General features: G+C 37.7%; 2 protein-coding genes across 7 annotated transcripts; one reads left to right on the top strand and one right to left on the bottom strand.

Moving 5' to 3' along the window:
• Positions 1 to 9,980: 9,980 nt before the first annotated feature.
• LOC140009702 (H/ACA ribonucleoprotein complex subunit 1-like protein 2) lies at positions 9,981 to 12,164 on the top strand. Its single transcript, XM_072055946.1, has 4 exons — positions 9,981 to 10,255; positions 10,394 to 10,542; positions 10,648 to 10,763; positions 11,839 to 12,164. The coding sequence occupies exons 1-4, from the start codon at positions 10,093 to 10,095 to the stop codon at positions 12,011 to 12,013; spliced, it is 603 nt and encodes a 200-aa protein (XP_071912047.1). The 5' UTR covers positions 9,981 to 10,092; the 3' UTR covers positions 12,014 to 12,164.
• Positions 12,165 to 12,582: 418 nt separating this feature from the next.
• LOC113695282 (glutamate dehydrogenase B) lies at positions 12,583 to 18,260 on the bottom strand. Of its 6 annotated transcripts, none has more exons than XM_027214318.2 (11): positions 16,584 to 16,837; positions 16,290 to 16,414; positions 15,496 to 15,621; positions 14,869 to 14,982; positions 14,441 to 14,662; positions 14,214 to 14,288; positions 13,994 to 14,110; positions 13,472 to 13,722; positions 13,293 to 13,368; positions 13,116 to 13,202; positions 12,583 to 12,957 (listed from the first exon to the last, which is right to left on the bottom strand). In XM_027214318.2, exons 3-11 carry the CDS (start codon positions 15,601 to 15,603, stop codon positions 12,772 to 12,774), a joined length of 1,236 nt encoding a protein of 411 aa, XP_027070119.1. In that variant the 5' UTR covers positions 15,604 to 15,621; positions 16,290 to 16,414; positions 16,584 to 16,837; the 3' UTR covers positions 12,583 to 12,771. The 6 variants fall into 6 exon arrangements, with proteins under 6 accessions (XP_027070119.1, XP_071912045.1, XP_027070114.1 ...); XM_072055944.1 differs by having other exon boundaries at positions 16,285 to 16,486; positions 16,584 to 16,832; XM_027214313.2 differs by having other exon boundaries at positions 16,285 to 16,408; positions 16,584 to 16,724.
• Positions 18,261 to 18,599: the final 339 nt, after the last annotated feature.

The following is an 18,599-nucleotide window of genomic DNA, read 5'->3' as shown; positions in this document are numbered from 1 at the left end:
TTGTTGATCTAGTACAAATTTTGCTAACGTCTTCAGTACTAGCTAGTACTTGTACCATTTACACGTACGTGCATGGTAGAATTTAGGATGAAAACGAAAGTTCGAGTCGAGGAAGATGCGATAATATAACATATTTTGTCAGTGTAGGGGCAAGTGGGGACACCGCCAAATTAGGCAGTAGGTGAAGGCAGCAAGGAATGGAAGACCTTCAATTCAATGGAAACGTACAACAAAGAACAATAATGTCACCCACTCACCATTGTCGGAAGACCATCACCATCCTCCCCCTCCCTCTCTTCTCCTCAGTTCTCCCTCTATTAATCATCATCAATATATAAATCTCCCACTCTAATATTTATTACCTACTCAAATCATTGTGTAACCATTTCTTCCTACATCTAACACCTCCGCCCCCCAATATTATAATTTGCTCCCGGCTTGGCTTCCCATGTAATCAATCATGTCCAAGGAGCTTTAGTGATGATTAGGTTTGTTGCTCTTGTGATCATTCATTAATATTATTACCATCTCTCTCTTTTCTCTCTGTTTCTCTGTGTTTAACGTTAATGATCCACGATTTTAAAAATAAAGTAGCCTGAGTGGGGCGGTCTCTGCAAAGGGATTGGATAGGGGAGAATAATCATCTTTATGTATGTTTGTTACTTTGCTTTGCTGCTAACCATCTCTATATTATTAGTAAATAGTATTCTTTTATTTTTTTTATCATATAATCACGTGTGGTATTTTGAATTACCAGACTAGTCCACACGTATTCCACACTAACCTGCCCAAGTCGTATGAGTTGTTTCACCAGAAATTCGATCTTTAGCAGTCGTACTCACCTAACTAGGTGACTACTACCAGACCAAAGCTCCGGGGGGGTACGGTTTGTTTGGATTGAGAATTATTTACCAAAATTTATTTGTTTACATCATCATTACAATTTCCAACACACTTTTTATCTTTTCAATTACCTTTTTATCTCACATACATCACATCACAAAAAAGTGCTACAGTAAAAATATCTCAAATAATTTACAATCCAAACAGAGCAGAGTATTCTTTTATAATACGCAACTGATTAAATAACACTGTGCTACTATTAGCGTACAATCCCGTGATGAGCCTGCTCCTTTGGAAATTTTTTTTTTTTTGGCATCATAAGACTTGGAAACAGTCTCCTACTGGTCGTACTCTATATATATATAGGTCTGGTTAGGAGAAGTACTTCCAAAGTCATATCAGGACAATGCTTCAAAAAAAAATAAAGGGGTCATGTCCGGACAATTAATAAAGTATAATGTCAAAGGAGAATCCCTTCCACCATATGATATATACTGTAAAGATATGATATGATATGAAATAGTATGATCAACTGCTGAAAAGCATATAAGAAAGACAGACGTACGTGTGTAATTGCAAATTGTAATTGTCCGATGGAGATGGAGATGGAGATGGCGAGTCAAAGAAAGCGGTCGACTCGACTTGCTTAGCTCTAGCTAGATAATAGCAGCTGGTCCCTGGCCAATCTTACAAGCAAAACTTGTGGTTTTGGGTTATGGGCGTGAAATCATGATAAGAAAATGTGGAAAGCATTTGTGGCGGTCACATCTCAGGTCATCTCATGCCTGCGTACACGCCGGCATAATTTAGTATTTGCAGAGCTTTGAACGTACAAATCTTTTCGAAAAAAGAAAAGGATTTGGTAATGGCTGGCTGCAAAATTCTGAATCATTATACTATGTACGAATGAGTTGCGATTAAAGGGAATTTAAATTTTAATTACATAGGCAGGAACTTTTTGAAAATATAAGTTTATATTTTGAAAATCTTTGATATAATTAAGTGCAACATGTGTTTAAATATATTTATTAAAATATTCTCAGTTTGGTATATTTAAATCTTTGATTTATGGAGACATTTGGGTATTTCTGGAATATGAATTATTTTGCAATCGTTTTTGCATCGAGTACAACTTATAAGTTTATGTGTTGGTGTAATTCTTAAAATGATGTTATAGATATATTTAATTGAAATGTGGCTTTTTATTATTTGTGTAACAAAATTTTTAAAACCCTAGACTACCCTTTTGCTCACTTTCCTAAATAAAAATACTCCTTAGTCGCATTATTTATTCCAAGAAAAATCACCACTTGAAAACAATTACTAGTAGTACCATTGCATTACGAAGCTATAGTCCGTAAAAATATAAATTTGATATGTGAATTATGTATCAAGAGAAAGTTAGCATAGTCATTTTGCAATCACTAGGGTTGGTAATTGATACTTTTAAAATTTCAAAGAAGGCTTCTAATAGTCTCCCCTTTTTTTTTTTCATATATTACATATTTATCATTATTGTTATTAGTAGAACAAGTTGCTAGCACTATTAATGTTCCCTCGCTATTAATTTTGGTGCAAACAGAAGGACCTTGCATCGCTTAATTATGAGATATCGGGTTTAGAAACTCATGAGAATAAAAAAGATAACGTTGGGAGAACTTTCCCTCGCAAGGGACCTGACACGGATCGGACAGGATTAATCACAGACCATAAAACGAATGCGGATACATGTGGATTATACAAAAAAAAAAATAAAAAAATTCCCTACTCAATCTAATCCTTGTCTAAACCTCAATCTTTTACTCTCTTTTTATTTTTATTATTATTATTGCTGTTTAGCTAACAGAAATGCAGAATCATTATTGAAAATATAAATTTTTTCATAAGAAAATAACTGTATCACACTAGAGGTGTAAAGAATTCATAGTTACATGAATTTTCTCATTCCACCTCTATTTTGATACTTTACCCCGGGACAAACAAAATTTGTTCGTGTCATGCTCTACCGACGCTGACGAAAACAGTAGTAGCAGCAGTAACTAAGTAATGAACTGGGATACGTGGGTGGTGGCGGTGGGAGGCTGGCTGGGTGGGGAGCGGAGCGGAGCGGGGAGGATGGATTTGCAGGTATTCTGTCGGAATAGTGTGTCGGTCAGCTGCTGGTGCTGGTGGCTAGCCAGCTTGTGGCTTGTGCTGTAGATTTCATTATTTAATAATGGAGGAGGTCCACGTTACGTACGTCCCACTGTTCATTTCTTTGGGCAGTATTACTCTCTATAGCAGCAGCAATATTTAGCCTGAGATTCTCAGCCGACAGCACGATGATATATATATCTTACAAATCACAGAAACAATTGTTTTAGCCTTCTGAATAATTAGCAGCCCATTTTGGTTTGGTACGCAAAAGACAATTTTCCTTCTCCCCTCCCCTCCCCTCCCTCCACGCCCGAAACAACAGCTGCTTATTAATCAATTAAGTACTGCTAATTTATTTATATTCCCTAAATGGTGATTAATAAAAATAAAGATACTACTATACCTGGTGACATGCACTTTACTTCAACATCGATCAAGAGTCTTTTAGTAGAAGTTTAGAATTGATGCCGATTGTTTCATGGCGGTTGAAGCTTAAAGAACTTTGACTAATGATTATTGCTAGTTAACTGAATTGGAATGAATGGTACAAATTAAGTCGCAAGATTTGAGGTTAAGGGAACAAATTAGGCAAAAAGAAAAGACAAAAGGGCAACTCAAAATCAAATCAAATGTGGTCATGGTGGGGGAACCCTGGTTAGAAGAATGCTTTTTTTTTTTTTGATTTGCCTGATTAGCTCCGCAGACCATGCTGTTTGATTGTGTCTTGCAGTAACTCTTAATCAATAGCCTGGCCACTAACTAACTAACGAATAATAATAGGTGTTTCATCTTTGCTTTGTTTCTTTAGACTACCTGTTCTGGTCCATCCATGGCAACCAATCTTTAAACTAGCTAGCAGCTCATGATCGAGTCAACCCATGGGGCTCAAATTCATTCATCCAAGTTAATTTGATAAATATTTTTTTTGTCGCAACGATAACATTTATATAACATTATATGTTTAGTCTAAAAAGAGGGGGGGAGCCCACGGAATTTTCCAGTCGGAGGAAGTTACAATTAAGTGATAGAGTGGAAGGCAAGGGTTGAATCGTTAACCTCCCATCCCTATAAAGATTTAAATGTCTTGGTGGTACCAACAGTTCAAGATGCTATTGGCTTGACCTGATAAAATTTAAGTCACATGCAATGAATATTGCTGGATTAGTTCGCCGCAACCCTCCATGAGATGATTTTTGTGTGTGTGTGTGTGTAGAGGTGCTATCGAGCCAAGTCGAGCTCGAGTAGCACCATACTCGAACTCGAACTCGATCAAAATTTGTGCTACTCGAGCTCGAACTCGAGCTCGATCGAGTAAAAAAATTTGGACTTGAGCTCGACTCGATGAAATAAAACTAAACTCGATCTCGACTCGTTTGAGCTCTAGTAAGCTCGAGTAAATATCAAACCCGAGCTACTCGAGCTCGAGTTCGAGTTTTGAAATAAATCTATAATTTTTTTAAAAAATATATAATATATAATATAAATAAAATATGAAAGTTCGATTAAGTTCGGCGAGCACTCGAGTACTTATTTCTTGAACTCGAACTCGATTCGTTAAATTTAATGAGTAGCTTGAACTCGAATTCGACATCGATTTTACTGAACTCGAGTCAAGCTTTTGATCAAGTTGCTCGCAAGCAACTTGACTTGCTAGCACCCCTATGTGTGTGTGTGAGCGCGCGTGCTCCAATTGAAGGGGTGAATGGCGAATGAAACTGATCGATCATCAAAAAATTCATATGCGCACCATAAAAAAACAAAAAACAAAGGAATGAAGGAAGGAAGAAAGTAAAAGGGGCTTTGAGTATGAGATCAAGAAATCGATCCAGTCAAGCTGCTAACTAATTAAACAGTGAAAGAACATCATATCAGGAGTAAGCGATGTACCACTAGTAATATGATCTTCCTGTCCTGTCCTGTCCTGTCCTGTCCCGTCCTAAGTCCTAAAGTCCTAACTAATTAATTAGTCGTCGGCTAATCCTATGTATGACTACCGCAGCAGCAGAATTATGGTACCGTACCATTTACCAGCAATCCATTGTCGGTCCGCTCGCACGTACGTTGAACATTCTTAGTCGTGAACTTGTCAAATGATCAGACAGTAGATACGATAAGAGTGCTGCCCTTGTCCAAGAACATTGAATTTCACTTTCGAATCAGAGAGATCCGTCATCCATATCCTACCAGAAAATCTTCCTGCTGCCCATCTGCCATGGCTGGCTGGCTGGCTAGCTGTCTGTATAGAGCTTGTTCCCACGAAACGACAACATCAATCTTTCACCACCAAGTCTTCGCATAATCAAATCAATTGCATTTTATATTTATGTGACTCATCCCAGAGAATAATGTAGTTGTACGTGTTTGGCAACAGGCATCGGATGGATCATGGATGGATGCTGTAGCGGAATAACAATAATAATAATAATGCATACGCGTCCCGGCCAAGGTTCCGAAACTCAGACCGTTCATTGATCTAGAAAAATGAATAGGTCAAAGGTCACTGGTTCAACCGTTGAGCTGATCATTATTAATCCGTGATGTCATAAATATTATTAATAAATATTAAACATTTAAAAAACAAGCAAATATTAGTAGAAACTTAAGTCATATTGTTAAACGTAATCACTTCAATTCTCATTCTATTGTTCTAAATAGTGTATTATTATTTGTTTGAGACTCAAAAATAGCTTTTATAAGTTAAAGGATTTTAAATAGTGTATTATTATTAATTTTTCTAAATTATATGATAAAAAATGAAAAGGCATTAACAAATAAATGAGATGCATTCAAGATTTAAAAAATAACTAATATAGTCAATTATATGTTATAAATGTTAAACATGAGTTAATATGTAATTATGGAGGAGAGATAGAAATGAGTAGAATAAGGCAATAATTGTTATTGTATAATTAATTGGAGATAATTATGCATGGGTAATTCATAAAATATTAAATTTGGGATGTCATTAATATGATTAGTTGACCAAATTCAAAATTATTGGCTTAATTAAGGTTGGATATTGAACCGATCGGTTCTCACAAAATCGCTATGGGTCAATAGTTCAGTGGTTGAACCAGAAGGTTCAACTGGTTTAAATATAAATTGATACTGATTTTTTAAGCAAATTCAGATCGAAAAAAAAAGGCCGTTCGACGGTTCAATCGGTTCGACCGATCGGTCCGGGCTATGTTTTAAAGCATTGGTCTCGGCCTCGATCTTTTGTCTCTTTTGATGTGTACGTGCACCTCCAATTCCAAATACTAATACAACGTAGATACATGAGACTGCTAGGAGGAGAATTCGTGTTTTCTAGAGGAGAGGAGACTAGTCTGGAAGCTCAGCATCATTCGCTTCCTTGACTAATCATCAGTAGTATTATTGATGTCATTTTCGTTCTTATTAATTGGCGTTGCACATACTCATGCATGCTTGGTGTGCAGAAAGAAAGAAAGAAAGAAAGAAATGCAGTGAGCAGTGGAGATGTAAATGGAATATGAATGGACCTTTCTATGAGAGAATCAGACAATTCCAAAAGGCAGATAATTAGATATTGCATATGCCGGCAATGCATGCGATGCATTGATCATTGCCTTTCTCAATCCTGGGAGGAGGATGAGGAGGATGATAGCTCTGTGCCCGACTTTGCCTAATTCATCTGGACCACCGCTCCTTCCTTGATTTTTTTTTTTTTTGGTTGCCCGCCCGGTATCCGAAGCTTTGCCTCGACTAATCCGGACCCGACCCGTGTCGCGCACCTGGCTATGGTGGGTGAGTCTCCCAACAGGGATGTATGCGTACACTAGGACTCGAACACGAGACTTGCTTAAGCGAATCCGAGCCGCTTACCATTCGGACCAACCCCTGTTGGTCCGCTCCTTCCTTGATGATTTTGATTTTCCCCACCACAACCTACGTTATATCCTCGGCTAATTCCTCAAAATATTATTGGAAAAAGAAAAAATCGCACAACTATTGCTCTAGCAAAAGTATTTTCTAATTATATGTTTGCCATACTGACAGACAAAAAAAAAAAAATTCTTTTTTTAAATATAAAGTATTAACGTGTCAAGTCAGCAAGGTAGGTACAAACATTTTTGTTTAAATATAAACACCTTTTTTCAATAATATTTTGAGGAATTAGCCCACAGCCTCAAAGTCCTTTTTTTTTGGGAGAAATGCCAGTGGTTTATTTTCATTTTTGTGTTTTGGGTATGGGGTTTGGGGGTAGGGGGGGGGGGGTGGAGGGGGAGGGAGGGGATGCGAGCTTTGAAAGTTCACATTCTTGAAATGCGAATGCGAGGATAGCATACCTTCTGCTCTTCTCTGTTGTTTGCAAGGAAGAGAATCCATTTCTTTCTCCTTTCTTGACACAAATACCAATTTATCCAATGAATAATTCGAGTCTCTCTAACAAAAGTTTGCCATCATCTGTATCAAAATCAACAACCACGAACGAGAAACATTGTCCATTTTGCCGAAAAATGAATCAAAGTTTAGTAAATGCAGCTGTACCTCGCACTTGCAAAATGCGAACTCATCATCATGCACACATTTCATTAATGTGAAGACCCCCTCTTGTTGGAAGCACATATCACAGTCTTCCCTTTTGCAGAATGATTTTATAATTCATCAAAATCTTGGATTTTTCTCTATATTCCCTTCCCTCTTTATACAAGGTTCGAGATACTCATCCATCAAAAATTGCAACATATTCAACCCACCCTCAAAAAAAAAAAAAAAAAAAAAAATTTACACACACACACACAAGGTTGTTGGTGGAGTGCTTAGTTAACGCCTCTGTGATGTGTGTCTCACCACGAATTGACTCCACAGTCCACACCATAGATGCTACTATTGGGATACGGATTGTTGGATCCTTGGACTTCGCCTAACTCATCTAAATCCTGTACAAGTATAAGATCTAAACCCCTCTGCCTCGAGTAAATTTGATGGGATTGCGTGTAGGATAGTAGAATTACCGCACATTGATCTTGCGATCTTAAAAATGCAAGCCAAAAGGGGCGTTGTTTGCACAAAACTCTGTTTTCATAAATTTCTTCAATTATGTGTTCATTTTATAGAAAGCTTTTAATCAAGGGATAATTTTAGAAACCATCCCTGAGGTTTCTGACTATTTCAGGAAGCTCTCCTCTAGTTTAAAAAATTACAATTACCGTCCCTATGATTAGCATTTTAGTAACAATATAGATCCAGTATGCTAAATTTGTTCTCAAATATTCTAAAATACCCCTTCATTACTTAGAAGGATGAAAAACTCACTAATAAATTTCTTCCACATTGCAACTATTGTAAACGACATAAACACCATCCTAACGAATTCAATAAATCATTTCAACTTACTCTTCATGTTTTCACAATTTTGACAGTTTACTATTGCCGCCTCAAAGCTTCCCATGCAAATCAACTATGACAATTAAAATTTGCATTCGATCTAATCTTTGGCCTCATTTTTTTCTGCCTAAATTCAGTGTTTGAATTGATCAATGTCACTTTACAAACTCAATATAAATGACTATAACCATGTTGATGCTAAAATAATCTAACCCACCAAGAATACCAACACGGAGCAACCAAAAGCAACACTAGAGACCATATCCCATGTCTTTAGCCAAATCTGATTGCAGTTTTTATATTTTAAAATTCCTTTTTACACAATTGGCATAATAACGTAACCTTCCTCAATTTATGTTCCCCTTTTAGTTATCACTTTCATTTTCTCGTCTGTACTCTATATCATTGCCATCCTTTTTCACCTTCATTTAGTTTGACAACAAATTTAATTTGACAACTTGTCGCTTGGCAATTTCAATTCAATAATACTTACAAAAAATGGACAAATGATCTATTTCCATAATATTGAGGATTTGAGATGTATTAGATGGTTGTGTATATGGCAATTGCAGAAAAATAATGGATTATGAGATGTAAGAGAAGGAAGATAGGAGAGAGAGGTGGAAAGAGAGAATAAAAGTTTATTTTGTATTGTAGCTGTTATTTTAGAATGCAAGACTAGTTGTAGTTGTTCGATTTTTTGTTTGTAGGAATTATTTATAAGTGAATGATATTATAGTCATTTTACTACATGAAGGAAGATTAGTATAATTATTCAAACCTAAAGGGAGGTGAGTGAAATTGTTAAAAATTTTGATGGGAGGTTTCTGAAATTATCCCTTTAATCAATTAAGATATATTTTGATATGTTTTACTATATATATAATATTTATTTATCCTACTAGCTATATAACAAATAATGTGCTAATGACCAATAAATATCATAATTAACTAAGTACGTGGTGATAAACTATTAACATTATAAACACATATGTAAAGTCACACTTTTAAACTATTTTGTCCAGCTATTGTGTTTGCATCTAGGTAAAGAAAGAACATAACTTTTTGTTTAATTGACATACATATCCAATATCTTGTATTAACCTCAAAATCTCTATTTAAATTTTGGATTGCTCTCAATATTATTATATAGCACACGTTTAACCTTAATTAGCTATACCATTATATTGAATGCACTGCATTATCCTTATACTATATAAAAAGAAGTTTGAGTTGTAGTGGTGACCTTGTTTTTTTTCTTTCTGCCTATTTAGGGGTGTAATCGAATTTTTGCCCATTTGGGGTTTTTTTCTTTCTACAATTACACAGTATTTGTAGGTTGTACCATTAATAGTTGCTGCCATGCTTGATTTGGCAAGTATAAATCTCTATCGTTCACTTTGGCAAAAGTTTACAAGTTACTTCACTTCAAAGTAGCAAATACTCTCAATTTAATCCCAAGTTTAGATTTTTCCCAATTTGGCACAATTTTTTTGGACTAAGCTGGGACTTTTTCCCCCCAATTTGAGGGATTAGTTCCAATTTTTTTTTGGGACCATTTCAGTTCTAAGGACTAAATTGAGACGTTTGCTATTTTGAAGGACCAAACTGAAATCGTAGCTCGCTTTAAAGGACCAATTTGAAATTCACCGGTACCACTCCTTAAACCCTAATTCCTAAACCCTTTGCCACTTCGTCGCTCGCTATTTTCTTCCTTGCCCTCTTCAGTTTTGATTTTACTTACTTTGTCGAAGAAGCAGCATGAGACCTCCAAGAGGGCGCGGGGGAGGCGGATTCAGGGGCGGCAGGGACGGAGGCCGCGGAGGACGAGATGGGGGGCGTGGTGGGTTCAGGGGAGGCGGTCGCTTTGGTGGCGGCGGCAGAGGAGCCTTTCGCGATGAAGGGCCCCCTGCCGAAGTTGTTGGTCAGCTCTTGTTTCTCTGTCTCAGTCTCCGTATTACTCTTGCAGTTCGAATAGTTGATTCATTTGAGGGGTTGGTCTTCTTCTTTTCTGTTTTGCGTTTTTATTTATGCTGCATTTTTGTTGTTGTATATTTTGCAGAGATTTCTACATTCCTCCATGCATGTGAGGGTGATGCAGTGACAACGCTAACAAATGAAAAGATTCCCTATTTCAATGCACCAATTTACCTTCAGAACAAGACCCAGATTGGCAAAGTTGATGAGATTTTCGGACCCATTAATGAGTCCGTGAGTCCATTGTCAATCCCTTTTGCTTCTTTTCTGTGTTCTTTAACAATTATAAAGTTTACATTTTTTAATTGGTTTATTTCTTCTTATGGATTAACCTTGCAGTTTTTCTCCATTAAAATGATGGAGGGGATTGTAGCCACGTCTTATTCAGCTGGAGATAAGTTTTACATTGACCCTGCTAAGCTTTTGCCGCTCTCTAGATTCTTGCCCCAACCCAAGTATGTATTTTCTTCTAGCTTTATGTCTGAATCTTGCTTGTATTAAATTTATCGCTTCTTATCAATTAGCATATTCAAAAATACTTTTTGGTTAGGTAGACATTGCCACTTCTATTGAAGTTGTTGCTCATAGTTTTCACTCTTCGGGGTAAGCAACGTTTGCGATACTATTTTATGTTACTCGTCATAGCCGGAGCATCAACCCCAACCATTTGCACTTATAATATGCACAAGATGATGGTTCAGCAACTCAGTTATCTAGAAATGTTGAGATTGAATCAGATTCTTTGTCAGTACAGTGTGAACCAGGAATTAGCTTTTTAGTCATGTTTCCTGACAAGCTAGTCTAAGATTGGTGTTTGTTCCTTCACCTACTTGTCATTGAACCACTGTGCTAATGACTAGCCACCGTATCCCGATTCCAGGACCAATTTAATCTCTTAACTTACTTCTTTTGATTTCTCTAATACTCTGAAATCTTAGCTGTCACCTTCCTCCAAGTTTGTAAAGTTGTAACACTGTTAACCAAGATAAATTTTCTTTATTAATACTCGTCTTATTTTCACTTTTACATTTTGCTCTGAAATCTTGGGTATCTCTCTTCTTCGAAATTTTCATTAAGGCCTTAACAGTGTCAACCACAAATAAAATGGTTTAGTATGAGCAAAAGTGTAAAGTATCTGAAACTGAAACTGAGACAGAGTACCCATTTGATGATATATTAAGTGGATTACTAAGCTGGAAATGAGGTGTATCCCTGAATCTTACATAAGGCATTTGAATGATTGATATTTGGGTTATTTTGAAGAGGACATTTGGATCCTTGGCCGTGAGTGGTTGCTCAGTGATTGAAATTATTGGTTTGTTACTGATAATTGTGTTGCTTCTTAAGATGGGCAAAAAGATAGATGTAGATATATTATGTAGGTATCTATGTTCACAAATTCTTTAAATGTTTTTATTGGTGCACTTTTCTAATATAGTATATAGTAGCTTTGGCTCATAAAATCCCATTTATCTACACTGGTTCATTTTCTGACTCCTCTTACGTTGGATGTTGTGCTAAAACTTTCAGGGGACAGGCACAAGCTGGTGGCAGAGGTGGAGGGCGTGGAGGAGGGAGAGGTGGTGGACGATTTGGCGGACGTGGCGGGGGTGGGTTCCGTGGAAGAGGTGCACCACGGGGTGGAAGAGGTGGTCCAAGAGGTGGTGGCCGTGGAGGTGGCTTTAGGGGCAGGGGAAGATCATAGAACGAAATTATGTACTTCAATGTGCACTGTTCTTGTTTTAGCTGTTAATCTATGATTCGATTTCAAGCTGGCTGAAACGCTGCCATTATTATCCACCTTCAGTCGTTAATGGAATCAACAGCTATCTAGTATTGCAAGTTTCTCTTTAAAAGTTTAAAGCGCCCGAGTTTACTCTTTATAAATTGAATTGAACCCCGTGCGGCTCTGTGTGCTGCATTTACTTTTTGTCCTCTTTTTTGTGGGTGGGGTTGGTCTGGCTGGTGGGAAGATGCTTGATTTGTATCGTATTCGTACGTCTTCATCTGCCAAATTCATTTCATGTAGCTATTGCACATTAATTGCTTTTTCCTTCTTCAGCTAATCCATTTTAGTTTCCCTTCTCCATAAGTTTGCAGAAAATGCATACTTGACAAGAACTTTTGAGTTGTAGACCACTACATTTCACAACTCAAAGTCCCGTGTAATGATGTTACAAAGCCTAACTGAAGTTGTCATCAGCGAATTTTCCAAGATTATTCAGTTCTGCGGTTGATGAAGAGTCAGAGGCAAAAAAATTAAACTAAGACATCTTAGGGACAAAACCGTGATGCACTCTTCAACGGATCAGGGTCAGAAAAATTAAGATTACAAATCATCATAGGGTCAAAACTTATTTCTAAAATCTATTGCAGGATCAAAGCAGTAATTTGAACCAGATTTAAGATGAAGATCTCATCTAGATTTACTGGAACCTTCGTCTTTATTTAACCGACAGTGTCTCAGGCTTCCCATCCTCTAAGAACCGTTGCCCTGGCAACACGGTTGACACCTAGAGTGAAGGCACCCATCCGGAGATCACAGTTGTGAGTGTTGCACATCTCCTTGACGTCTTTAAATCCTCTAGTCATGTATGTCTTAAGCTCTGCATTTACTTTCTCTTCGTCCCACATAAACCCTTGAATGTTCTGCATTACGAAAAATCAGATTGCATTGTTTTCTAATAAAAAAGACGAAGAGGGAAAAAAGAAGGAATGATATAGAAAGGGACCAAAAAGTACTCAAGGTGCTGAACTAAGAATAGAGGTTTCCAGGAATATCATGAAATGAAGCGCTAAATGGATACCTGAACCCACTCGAAGTAACTGACTGTCACACCTCCAGAATTTGCATATATGTCTGGGAGTATAACAACTCCCTTCTTTGTTAATATCTATAAAGCCAAGCCAAGGTTAGTTAAGCTGCTTCACTGCACAAGTTCTTTTGCTTTGAGACACTATGCCTTTTGATCTCACATACTAACCTCATCTGCCTCTGGATCAGTAGGATGATTAGCTGCCTCGATTATAAATTTGGCTTTAATATCTTTTGCATTATCCCTTCAATCAATTCAAATGTCCATTTGTATTGTAAGTAAGAAAGTCACATAAAAGCAAGATACCAAGTGTCAGACAAAATCTATGTTAAGGCCAGAAGAACCACCTATTGATAACGCCTCCGAGGGCTGCTGGAATAAGAATGTCACAGTCTTCAAGCAAAATAGAATTGGAATCAATGCTGTCAGCACCACAGAATCCTTTGACTCCGCGGTTTTCCCTGACATGCTTGAGCAGGTTTGGTACGTCAATTCCCTTACTGTTCTTTATGGCTCCTGTTATATCACTTACAGCAATTACCTTTCCCCCTTGCTCACTGATAAGTTGGGCAGCCCAGGATCCGACATTACCAAATCCCTGAAATCAAGAAGAAAATTCAATGATCATATGACACTTGATAATTTTTGACTCTTTAACTCACTATCTCTTCTCACAGAGTCATGAGACACTCTGTGATGCAACTTCTAAGTCCTCAAGGAAGGCTTTTTGAATGAACTAGTAGTTTCAACAAAGTGCATCCCACAGTATTCGAACATATCAGACACTGAAGGTACACTTGAAACTACAAATGCATCCCATAGTATTCAAACATATTAGAAACTGAAGGTACACTTCCCAGTGGTGTTACCTGTACAACAAATCGCTGCCCAGCGATACTCTTTCCATATTGATTAAGCAGGGCTTCAGTTGCAAAGAGTACTCCCCTCCCGGTTGCTGCATCTCTGCCTAGGGATCCACCAAGATCCTGTCACCCAAGAATTTTAAATGAGGAAAATTTTCTGAGGTTCAAAATCTCAGAAATCCAAGAAGCACACTGATCCTTGTACACTTGGAATTGGATAACTTACTATAGGTTTTCCAGTTACTACTGCAGGTGAATAGCCATGAAATTTAGAGTACTCATCCAGTATCCAAGCCATTGTCTGCTCAAATGCACGGCATTTCAAATCCAGTTAATTGGATGAGCTTCATAGACAATGTTGTGTTGATCACTATCTTTTTCTCCAAAGCAAAAATGTCAACTAGCTATGTGCTCCAATCATATCATATTGTTGAAAACAAGTTTTGCACTGACCTGTGCATTTGTTCCCATATCAGGCGCAGGAACGTCAGTGTGAACTCCGATCAGATCATGAATTTTTTGCGTGAAAACTCTAGTAAGTCTTTCAAGCTCAGAGATGCTCAAATCCCCTGGATTACATCCTATCCCTCCTTTAGCCCCACCATATGGTATATTGGCCACTGCAGTCTTCCAGGTCATTAGTTGTGCTAAAGCATTCACCTCATCAGGGTCAACCTACAGCACCATAATCTTATTTGAGAGAGAAATGAGAACAAGAGAATATCCAAACTCTGGAAATTAAATCTCATATAATCTGGAAGAAATAGGTAAATGCAAACTGTCTACACCTAGCCATCTATTGTCAAATTGTAGTGTAGAAAAGAATTACTGCTGAATCATTAGAGATTATCATAGCTAACATATCTGAAGATTTAAACAACCTCTGGGTGGTATCTGATCCCCCCTTTCATGGGTCCTCGAGCATTGTCATGCTGAACTCTAAATCCAACATAAGAGGCCAAAGTACCATCATCTTTTGGTATGGTACATTCAACCTGCAATTGAGTAGGAAGTAGTGGCAAAACATAAGTCAAACATATGAGATGTTAATAAGTCAAAAATATTAAATCACTGAAATGTTGGCAGTTTATGTACTCTTATCGTAATCAGATATAGATGATTGAACATCACAACATATGTTAACTCAGGTTTGAATGGGTTGTCCTGAGCCAAATGACGATGATGGTAAAATAACCCGGCTTTGAAGTCAACGAATTACTCTAGCACACAGTAAGTATGAGGTAATAAAAAGTCTAAAACACGATGTGGCTTAGCAAATGACAGTGAAAACTTTTGGCAGCACAAACCACAGAGAAGAAAAGAACAAGAAGAAAGAGCATTGGCACCAGAGCCTTGAAGTCCTTAATGAACTTATATTTACTCTGGCAACATGTAAAGCTTCAGGGACAAGGGAAGAACAAATGTGTGGCATTCCAGCTAAACAGACATACATTGCTGATGACAGAGTGGAAAGGTGAAAAAGACAGAGAAAGAGCAGTGTGAGGAACCTTAATTTCCCTGAATGGGATCAGTAAGCTCTTCTCCAGCTTCGAGTCCAAGCCTAGCAGACGAGCAGCGAGCCTAAAGTTTCTGTTTGTAGCAACTAATGCATTCATGGTTTGTATACGAACTGCCTGAACAGCAATCAACAGAGAGGGAAAAACAAAATCAGATCCTGTGGAGGCTGAATATTCCTCTCGAGAACGATGCGAAACTGCAAATAGCTGGGTTCGCTGCAATTAGTTGATGATTATATGTATAATCTTGAAGGGATGAATTAAGCAACCTGCACTTGGCCCGATAAATACTTCTCAAAAGGAACGTGCAGAAAGATTTAATCGTATAAATGGTCTAATCGGAGCATGTGAGACACCATTCAGATCTCTCACCAGACATTAGAAAACGTCCCAAATTATTCTTAATTACCATCAAACTTGATAGGCCAAGACAGTGGCAATTAGATAGAGCAATATCATTGTTTAGACAGCACTCCTTATTGGTCCCCGGCATCATATTATATTTAGCGGCTCTTCTATAGTGTTTGAATGGGTCAAAGTATGTTGGGATGAGCAATTCTTAATCACTATTTCTATCTCATATGCTACTAGCTAGCTGCTTGGCAATTGGGACTGTCAAAACCTTGTAACCGACAAAGTATTCTGTGTATTTTGCCAAGATGGACTCCGGATTTTAGGATCTTTGTTCATATGTCTTCTATGAGATGAGTTTTTAATTGGTAGTAATTCAGAAGCAGCATCTCCAATTAACCACGTTTATGAGAATGCAACAGATGTTACCTAACTGGGCTTCAACCTTCTCCTCTATATCCTTTTCTTGAAACTAGAGACAGACAGCATCAAGACAAATTGGAGTACCGGTTAGTACCGTTACCAGAGGGTAGCTGCCAGAGGTTACAACACCCTGCAGCTAAAACCAATTAGCTAGTTCAATCTATCTCAACCGGAATACTGTCGGTGCATTCTACAGTGTACGACGAAACTACAGAAAATTTTAGTACTATATTAGATCAAACTCGGAACGTAACTGAACAAATTCCAGAGTGGAGACAAGTCGAGGATGTAATATCGAATCATACCTTAATTTATTGAGAATTTAGAGCCTCGAGAGAGAGGGTTAATACTGGAGAAGCTGGTGCAGACAGTAAATTTAGCCAGGTGTGATGGGCGGTACGGCCCCCGGCCTCTCCCAAGGCTTTTTATGCAGGCGATGAGCGCCAGCACCCCAGTATTATTCTACAATCGAGTGGATTCAGGGCTATGCTGACGAAACAACAAGACGTGGAATCAGAATTCATTCCACTTCAATTCAGGAATCTCATAGATGTAGCCACATCCCAAGCTTTTGGGGATATTTGTGTATATATAGAGACTTACATACGGATCTATAAAAAGTAAAATAGCGTCATCAGCAGCAGTAGGTAGTACCACTAGTACTGGCTATTTCACCCATAAAGAATATGAATGTGATTCCATTATGTAGGCTGTGGTGGGATATTGATTAAGGGTTGAGTTGAGTCGAATTCGAGTAATGTTACACTTGAACTCAAATTTGAGGATAAGCACGTCTATTCGAATTCGACTCGAGCGAGAAGAAATTTACGTAACTTGACTCAATTCGAGGAAAAAACAATTAAACCTGATTTCGACAACCTTAACGAGCTCGAGTACTCAAAAACTTGAAATACAAAATTCATGTAAAATATAAACCCTTATTGGTTATTTCATAATTAATATAAATATATTATATGAATAATAAAATTAATTGAGCTACTCAACAAGCACTCGAGTTGCACAAAAAGAGGCTCGAACTCGATTTGATTCCTGCGTTGAATTACTCAAATTCGAATCAAGTCAAGTATTTGAATGAGTCATTTGTGAGTTGAATCGCCAACACCCCTAATGTTGGTGTTGCAAACCTAAGCGCACTGATTTCTACGGTCTACAGCCTACAAATCAGCATCAGCACAATCAAATGATAACTCTATCGTTAGGGAGGTAGCACAATCAAATCTTGTACTATAAATTTAACTAGATATCTCTTCCAATGGAAATAGGGAGGTAGCGCTAGTGCGATGAGCATCCCACGCTGTTTCTTAAAGGGAGGAAGCAGAGATAAAGGAAGAGAATAATTTCAGACATTCGTGCATGGAAGCATACACCCAACCAAAGCTTGAAGCTTTTCGTCTTGCAAATTGCAATCCAACATCGAACACCCATTGCCGCAAATTAAAGTGGAAGTGGCCGAGAGGAGGGTACGTGATTCCAACACGAATCCCACCAGTCATAATTAACTTCCTGGTTTCTAGCTGTAGTATACTAGCTCTTGATCATGTTTCGCTATCTAAAACAAATGGCTGTAACTGGAAATTTTCAAAATTTCTTGAAAACCAACGAGAAATCAGTAACAATTAATATATGAACACAGTACACAATACTGCTGACGAGTGACTCGGTTAGTAGTTATGGCTACCTTTAGTTTGGACGAATCTTTTAATTTCCCTCCGGTCCTACACGGCTTTAGGCTTCTTCAGGTGGTGGTGGTGGACACCGGCGTGTACACTTGATTTATGGATCCCTCTACGGTGGAGATATCGCCAGATGGGATAAAGCTGCCATTGCAAGCAGATGTCGACGCGAGTGCTAGGAAGATGTAGGGCTGCTGGGATAACTGCATTAGCAGGGAAGTTACCAAGAATAGGCCCCAGTACCTTGCCTTTCAGGAATTAACAGTTCCCCAGTGCGTGTGTGTATGTACGTTCATACACATATGAAAGTTTTTATTTCAATCAACTATTTTTTTCTCTTATCAATGGCACGTCAAATTGAAGAGAATTAAAGAATCGGTGGATGCTTGAACCAATTTTTGCTTTTAACTCTCTACAATCAATTTTACTTATAATTTCCCTCTCTTCAAATAACTTTTATCTCATTTACTAAATATGAATTATTCTTTTTATTCATATATGATGACTTGACTTAGTGCAGAGTCAATTGTTACACTTGTAAGCTTGCTAGTTCTAATAAAAAGTACTAAATCATTAATATAAAGATAGATTGTTGCAAGTTTTTTGGTCTTCAACTGAAAACGAATA

The sequence above is a fragment of the Coffea arabica genome, chromosome 6e, assembly GCF_036785885.1.
Source record: "Coffea arabica cultivar ET-39 chromosome 6e, Coffea Arabica ET-39 HiFi, whole genome shotgun sequence".
In the NCBI taxonomy this organism is placed as follows: Eukaryota; Viridiplantae; Streptophyta; class Magnoliopsida; order Gentianales; family Rubiaceae; genus Coffea; species Coffea arabica.
Note: the sequence above shows the minus strand (reverse complement) of the source record. Positions and strands in the feature narration are given on the sequence as shown.

Coding starts and splice junctions, on each gene's coding strand:
- LOC140009702 (XM_072055946.1), top strand. CDS start 10,093: ATGAGACCTCCAAGAGGGCGCGGGGGAGGCGGATTCAGGGGCGGCAGG. Junction 10,543..10,647: donor TCGGACCCATTAATGAGTCC/GTGAGTCCATTG, acceptor TTAACCTTGCAG/TTTTTCTCCATTAAAATGAT. Junction 10,764..11,838: donor AGATTCTTGCCCCAACCCAA/GTATGTATTTTC, acceptor TAAAACTTTCAG/GGGACAGGCACAAGCTGGTG.
- LOC113695282 (XM_027214319.2), bottom strand. CDS start 15,603: ATGAATGCATTAGTTGCTACAAACAGAAACTTTAGGCTCGCTGCTCGT. Junction 14,983..15,495: donor TCCCATTCAGGGAAATTAAG/GTTCCTCACACT, acceptor ACTCAATTGCAG/GTTGAATGTACCATACCAAA. Junction 13,723..13,993: donor GGCAGCGATTTGTTGTACAG/GTAACACCACTG, acceptor TCTTGATTTCAG/GGATTTGGTAATGTCGGATC.